The sequence below is a fragment of the Gavialis gangeticus genome, unplaced genomic scaffold (assembly GCF_001723915.1).
Source record: "Gavialis gangeticus isolate Ggan-Ray unplaced genomic scaffold, GavGan_comp1, whole genome shotgun sequence".
Lineage (NCBI taxonomy): Eukaryota > Metazoa > Chordata > Crocodylia > Gavialidae > Gavialis > Gavialis gangeticus.
In genome coordinates this window covers 18,481,622-18,489,132 of record NW_017729027.1, presented here as the reverse complement: position 1 = coordinate 18,489,132, position 7,511 = coordinate 18,481,622, and the positions used below count along the sequence as shown (strand labels likewise).

Genomic DNA, 7,511 nt, shown 5'->3' with positions numbered 1-7,511 from the left:
AGGGGAGACATTGGGGGGCCTGAAGGAGCTGGCAGGGGATGGGGCCAGGTGGGACAGCAATCCGGGTGCTGGGGAAACGGGTGGGACATGTGGGCCCTGTAGGGGGGGTGGTAGCCCCTTATTACGACAGTAGTGCCCCTTTATGAGTAGTTGTTTATATAAACAAAGTCAATTTCCTATGAAAAGATTTCACTTTTCATCTTTTCCATCCCTGAAGCTTGTAAGAGTCTGGCCTTTGTGTATGTGCACGCTTCCATGATAATTACTGTTGTCCACTATGAACTGCTGTTAAACTCACATGTACTAATGTTTTATTTTACTGTAGCTTAATATTCCCTGGCGTGAGACTGGGTGCTGACAGTCAATTTAGTGATTTCCTTGATGGACTTGGACCTGCACAACTAGTAGGCCGACAGACACTAGCAACCCCTGCCATGGGTAAGAATATTGTATTTTCATGTGTAAGAAAAATGACATCCCATTGCTCAAAGTATAGCCCAGGTGGTCTGCACCTAGTAGGGCAGGTGGCCTGCAGCTAACAGATTGCATACAATTGGAATGTTATATGATGTGGCCTCTCTCACTTTAAACAAAAAAAAAGGGTATGGTCCATCCTCTGTTGTTATCCCAAATCAGCTGATGGTAGAGAATTTCAGCTTGAGAACTGATATGTATGGACTGTCATTGCAGCCTTATTCCTTGCTGTCTCTCAGTTCCTAGCATATTACCAGCTTTTAAATGTGCAGAGTTTGCAGATGATTGACATGGATTATGTCGGCTGTGGCATTGTCTGGCCAAGTACTGAATTTTAAAGGTAATCCAGAAATTAGAAACTCCATTCCATGTTTACAACACATCTGACCATCAGATTATAAATGAGACTGCTAGGTTGTTGCTAATATAACAAATGAAATCTTAAAATCTGTTCTACAGCAGCCTCACAGGGGTTGTCTGTGGTCTGCTTTGTATTCCATAGCAACCCAGAGTCTTCTCAGTATCATTCACTATAATCCCCACCTTCCTTCCACCTACAGCATATCCCCTGCAGTAAGGCTTTCATAAGCCAGTATAGGGCTGTTTATGGTAGCCTTATGCTCAGTAGGGGATTGTGAAATGGGCCATATTCCATTTAGATTCAAATGCTGAGATGCTGGGTTGGATGGAGCATTGCACAGGAGCACGGGGGGCCCTCCGTGTGCTCGGCAGTGAACCCAGAAGTGGACTGGAAGTACTTCCAGGTCAGCTGGGGAGCACGTGGGGGTCCCCCAGCACCCTCCCTAGCTCAGCGAGTGGCCATGGGGGTACTGTGGGTGTCCCCCCAGATCCAGGAGGCACCAGTCACTGAGCTGGTGGGGAGGAGAGGGGGCCCTGGCACACTCCCCAGTGGACCCAGAAGTGGACTGGAAGTGTTTCTGGTCCACTTCTGGGTCTGCTGCCGAGCGCGCTGGGGAGCCCCCTGCACTCCTGTGGAACAATGCATCCGCCCCACCATCTCAGCATTCATAAGCTGCCTGGTACCTTGAGGTATGTAGAAAAAATATTTAAAGCTGTGTCTGTCTGAATTGCTGAATCTCTCTGAATCAATTTGGAGGGTTCCAATTTGATTCAGAGAGATTAAAGGGTCTCCTGATTCAGTCTGGATTTGGAGATTTGGCCACTGATCTGCCAAATCGAATCAGGGACAGAAGCTTTGCACAGCCCTAATGCTCAGTCTGTACTGGAGAAATTCCTCACCAGCCCTTTGCAAGCTGCTCTTATGATGTGTACACCACCAAAACAACCTCCAACCTGGGACAGAATCCACCCAAAAATCTTTTGTTTGCACTTGGGTGATATGTGACAACTTAGTGGTGTCATGCATTAGGGATACTACGTGAACAAACTTTGACAACCCTACTGGGCTAACCAAGTGATATGAATTGAAAATCACAGGTTGCAAGTAGTATAGCAGTCACTGAAGGAGCTCAGGTTCTGGGTGAGCAACTCAGCTGCCTTGGAGGAGGAAGAGGAAGCCAGGAGGAACAATGGGAGATTGGGAAGGAGACTTTCCTCTTTCCAATTCAGGAATTCTCCAGAGAAATGAAAAGAGAAGCTTTCTCTTCCATCCATTAAGTTAGCCATAAGGCATAGGATTCTGTAGCAATTCAAACAACAGCTTTCTGGCTTATCTTATTAAGCAGAAAGCCTATGGACTTTTAACAGTACATTTTCCCCATTTTAATAGGACATATTAAAAATATTAAATATTATATTTGGCTTCTTTTTTCCTCATTATTATAAAATCAGAATGAAGCCAGTGGTTCCTCCAGATGGATCCTGTTTACCTCACTCTTTAATTCCAAAGTTGTTTTCCCACCCAAGCCTCTTCCCAAGCAGTTCTGGAGTGATACATCTCTTCCCATCTATTGTAGTCTGCCTTTTTCCAGGATCAGGAGAGGATATGGCCTAGAAAATTCACTCTTCCTATCAAGGGTGTAGGTTGTAGCTGTGCTGGTCTAAGGACATAGGCAGACAAGGTTCTTTGGGTAAATCTGATATCTTTTATTAGACCAACTCAAATAGTTGGAAAAATTCTTCATAGCTAGCTTGTGGGTTTAAATACCCTTTATCAGGCTTAGGAAGCACCTACAGTTGGTGTGTGCTGTTCTCGGATGGAATGAATAGGAAAGAAGCCAGAGGCTGGTATGCAGGCAACTGCCTTTCTTGCCTGTATACCAGCCTCTGGCTTCTTTACTATTCAGTCCATCCAGGAAGAGGACACACCAATTGCAGGTGCTTCCTCAGCCATACAAAGGGTATTCATATCTGAAAGCTTGCTAAGAAGAATTTTTCCAACTATTTGAGTTGTTCTAATAAAAGATACCAGTTTTACTCAAAGAACCTTGTCTACCTCTTCCTAACAAGTCACTCTTCCTAACAATTTCTTTGGTAAGCCTCTTACATGCTAATCTCTGCAGATGGAGTCTCTATGCTGTGGTTCCCTCTGCTGACTGGTTGTGGTAAAGATACTAGTTTCATGCATAGCATCAAAATATGTTCCTGGTGCAAATTTAATGTCAACTGTTTATGGCTCAACACACAGCTTGTTTACTCAAGAAAAGTGTTGATAGATAACAAATCAGTTTGTTGGCCTGTCGTATCTCAAGTACTAAAGCAGCCAAAGTCACTATGCTGTTAGGAATGCATATGAAGATCTCATGTCCAATTACATTTGAAAAATAATACTATAATGAATGGCCTGTGACAGATTCTGTGAACAACACTGCCCACAATGGTTTATATAGTAATATAGGCCCTGAATGTCAATCCTCAATTTAGGGTTATGCACTGATGTGTACTCAATTTGCATCAAGTATAATAAGCAAATCATACTTATCTAATTGTGTATTTTTTAGCTCAGAAGCCTAGTTTGATACCTGGCCACCTTTCCCCCCTAACATTTATAGTGGCTTAATATGCAGCCCTGGCGTTCTAATATTTTGAAAAACAACCCATGATTACAGTGTTGTTTTTATTCAAAGTCTTCCTTTCCAGGACAGAATAGCAAGTGAACGCCCAATAGACAAATTTTCTTCTGTCACTTTCCAAATATCCAGAACTGAGGAAGTAGCTTAGATAGATACCTTGTGTTTTATGCCAGGGAGCAGCTTGTTCTCTTTACGCACACAAAGGGTTACTTTGTATAAAGTGTTGTTCAGGGAGGAAGCTGTGACTGCCATACTTGCTGAAGCCCTTTTATAGAATACACACCCCATTGCAAAGTTTAGAAGATTGAATGAATGGTTAGATAGACTTCAGTGCTGGCTGCTAACAGACGTAAAAAAAACCAAACCCAAAACCAGCACTGTACCTTTAAATTCCACACACACCTGCACCAAGCCCAGCACATGCTCAGAAGAGGCGTCACGTTAGTTGGACCCAGCTTGCCCAATGTTGTATACATCAGGCACTTCAGTGGCACTTTTATGGTGCTTTTAACTAATAGCTAATTGAATCAGCTTTAGATAAAGGTACCACAAAGCCCTGCTGAAACATCCAGTCTATATGGATGCTGTGGAGCCAGGTCGAACTAACGCATTGCTTCTTCCAGCAAAGTGCGTTTGGTTTCTGCCCCCACTCCCCCCGCCATCTGTCCGTGCCCACTGTTACCTTGTGCTTCTTCCATTGGTTTGTTGCCTCCAGATGTATTTTTTATATATTAATATGATAACCTCTTTGCAGACAGGGCCATCATTTGGTTCTGTCCCTGTTTAGTACCTGGCAAAACAGAGTATCAGTCCCTAGTTGGTAGTCTCTAGATTTGACCGTATTATAAATAAAAATAACTGCCACAATGCCTGAGTGATGGCAATGGGCTAGAGTCTATACTGGGCTTCTTAGGATGATAATAATTATCAGCTCTTATATAGCACTTTCCATCAGTAATGTTCAAAGCACTTGATACAAGGTAAGTATCTGTTATCCTCATTATACAGATAGAAAAATTGAAGAAACTAGCCAGTGTCACCCAACAAAAGACCAGAAACAGGAATAAAGCCCCAATCTTCCAAATTTGTGGGGCTGTGCACACTGTGAAACACTGCTTATAGAATATAATGTTCTCTTTCCTCTCCCTTTCAGGTGATATTCAGATTGGGATGGTGGATAAAAAAGGTCAGTTAGAAGTAGAAGTCATCAGAGCCCGAGGACTCACGCAAAAACCTGGCTCCAAATCTACCCCAGGTGAGGGAAAATGTAAATAATAGAACACAATACAAACTATGCCACAAAATGCAGATTAGGTATCTGAAGACACCTTCTCACCTCCTTGAAACAGTCACTACATTTACATTACTTATTTTGCATTTTGACAGAGGGTGTGTGTGCATCTTTGCACAGGTTCAACCACTTGAAAGTGTCCTCTTCTTGCACTTAAAATTAATGTTTCTGAGGCAGAAACATCCTTGGAACATCTGCAGAGGCATGTTGGAGTTTTTAAGGAAATGTTATAGCCCACTGTGGGTTCAGTGAGAGATCTGGAGTCCCTTACATTGACATTTAGCATTTGGTTACTTCCTTCAGAAAAGAAGTGGAGCAGAGTAGGTGAAAAGGGAATATCAAGCAAGCAAATTGATGTTCCCTTTGAGTGGTACAAGTGTTGTGGATAAATCAGCAAGCTGTACCACCAGCTGCAAGCTCAAGTGGTTTAGCTGGTGGGGACAAATAGAATACTGTTATAATGAAAACTTCACTGTTGGAGGAAGGCTTTGCTGGAAATCGTTTTTTATTTTCCAGGAAAATCATTGTGATTCATAATACTCAGAAAACAATTTTAGTTAAGAATTTTCTAAAAATGTTTGTTTAAAACCATTTAAGGGGGAAAAGGTGAACAAGGAATTGTTGCCTTTTTATCTGAACATTTAAAGAAATGATTGTGTGTTCCACCTTTGAACACCCGCTTCACTGAAACATCAAAGTCTTATATTTTGTAATGGCTCTGAACTCCAGGTCTCTGGCACATGTTATGTTTCTGGAGTGATTAACATGTTAATCACACTATTAAAAAGCAACATACTACATGTTCATTAAAATTTATGGTGCCATAAAATAGCAAACAAGCCACAAAAGATATTACTTAACAATGTGTAACATCTAATGTCTTAGATGATTAAATCTGAAAGACTTTTAAATATCCAGTTGAATTTCAACCATCTACGCTGTTTACTTACTGTGTAAAATTTCACTGACTTTGGGCAATTAAAATAGTTTTGGTCATTTTCTTTCTAGTCAGCTTCTTTTTGATTTTCATGCAGTAGTATCAGTGAGGAGGGCCTAAGTCCTAACATAAACTTGTGCTATTACACTTTGTAGCTCCGTATGTCAAAGTATACTTGCTGGAAAATGGAGCCTGTATAGCTAAGAAGAAGACTAGAATTGCACGGAAGACCCTTGATCCTTTGTACCAACAGACACTGGTTTTTGATGAAAGCCCACAGGGTAAAGTCCTTCAGGTCAGTCATTTCTTAATCTTATTTTGGGTCCTGATTTGGTAAAGCACTTAAGCATGTACTTAACTTTAAGTACGTGAGTCACTCCTCCCCTAATCAAATATAATTTGGTTTTACAAACACCAGCTGGTACATCTGTGTGGTTCACAATGTCATTAGAGTTCTGAAAAGCACCTGTGTGGTTGCATCCTCCAATGGTATCTAACATGCAGTCTTACTATGATGTTTCCCATAGTCGCATCCTTCTCTTTCTCTTTGGGAAAAACATTGACCCTGTTCACTCAGGTAGTGAGTTACACCATGAATTAATATGTGCATGTGTGTGTTTTTGGCGAGTATTGAATCTGTATTTTATGCCATTGCAGGTGATAGTTTGGGGAGACTATGGCCGAATGGATCACAAATGCTTCATGGGGGTTGCACAGATCCTTCTGGAGGAACTTGATCTGTCCAGTGTGGTAATAGGCTGGTATAAATTATTTCCACCCTCATCACTAGTGGATCCAACCTTGACTCCCCTGACTCGCAGGGCTTCCCAGTCATCTCTGGAAAGTTCAACTGGGCCTCCTTGCATTAGATCATAGTGAACTTATAGCAGAGGCTGTCTAAAAAAATGTTACAACCCAGGATAATTGGAATCACATATATACATTGATTAAAAACATTGTTGGAGAGAGACAATCACTTCTGTTTTTGCTTGTAGCAGTTATCCAAAATATGTCTGAATTTTACGTTAAAAAATGGCGAAATTGAAAAAACAATATATCAGATACAGGAAGTCAATCTACTCGAAACAGTCACTGATGCTTATAACAATTATAAAGAAAGTGGGACCTCTAGATTAGAATTAAATTTAAAAAAACTGGAAGCTCTCACTCTGTTAACAATGTTGTGTTTTTTCACATTTAGACAGAGCCCAGAAGCAGTGTTAAATTCCTGGTATTCCAACAGTTCTTCTGTATTTGTTACTTCCACTAATTTTTTGTTGTGTGATTGTGCCAGTTTTGGGAAAGTCCTCCTAATGCTAACAGAGACCCTTCCTTTCTTTTTCTAAACCAAACAAAAAAGGGCTGAAGTATATCTCTGTAAGCATTCCTTAAAGTGTTCAAGAGCCAGAATTACCTGACGCAATGCCAGTGAGATTCTAATTGTTTCTTAGTTCTGGTTCTTCAAAGTCTTTCATGTGAAAACCCAGAACAAATGACCATTCAAGATAATTCCTTTAAAAAAATTCAGACCACTAACTTTTCTTTGTAAAAAAGCAAAACTGTTTGCATAATGATTTTTGTTTTATGATATTTTGCATGGAAGAGTTTTGAAGAAATCTATCTGCAACTCATGCTGGGGACTGATAAGAAAAAAAAGCTTTAGTCTTAATTTTGACATTGAAAATATTACTGGTAATGCAGTTTTCTTCCTAGATTCAAAGAGGAAATATTTATGTTTATGTGTATAAATGTATATTTGACTTCCCAAAATGTTGACCAGGAATGGGTTGAGCATATGACACTTTCAGCTGTACCC

At 40.8% G+C, this 7,511-nt stretch overlaps 1 protein-coding gene across 11 annotated transcripts in view; it reads left to right on the top strand.

Annotated features, from left to right (window-relative positions):
- Positions 1-6,806, top strand: part of RIMS1 (regulating synaptic membrane exocytosis 1) — a 717,876-nt gene extending 711,070 nt beyond the window's left edge. For all 11 annotated transcript variants that reach the window (XM_019520475.1, XM_019520481.1, XM_019520477.1 and 8 more), the window contains 4 exons: positions 326-438; positions 4,621-4,722; positions 5,851-5,990; positions 6,353-6,806. In XM_019520475.1, coding sequence (XP_019376020.1) covers positions 326-438; positions 4,621-4,722; positions 5,851-5,990; positions 6,353-6,571 — 574 coding nt within the window. In that variant the 3' untranslated portion in view covers positions 6,572-6,806. The remainder of the gene's footprint in view (positions 1-325; positions 439-4,620; positions 4,723-5,850; positions 5,991-6,352) is intronic.
- Positions 6,807-7,511: the final 705 nt, after the last annotated feature.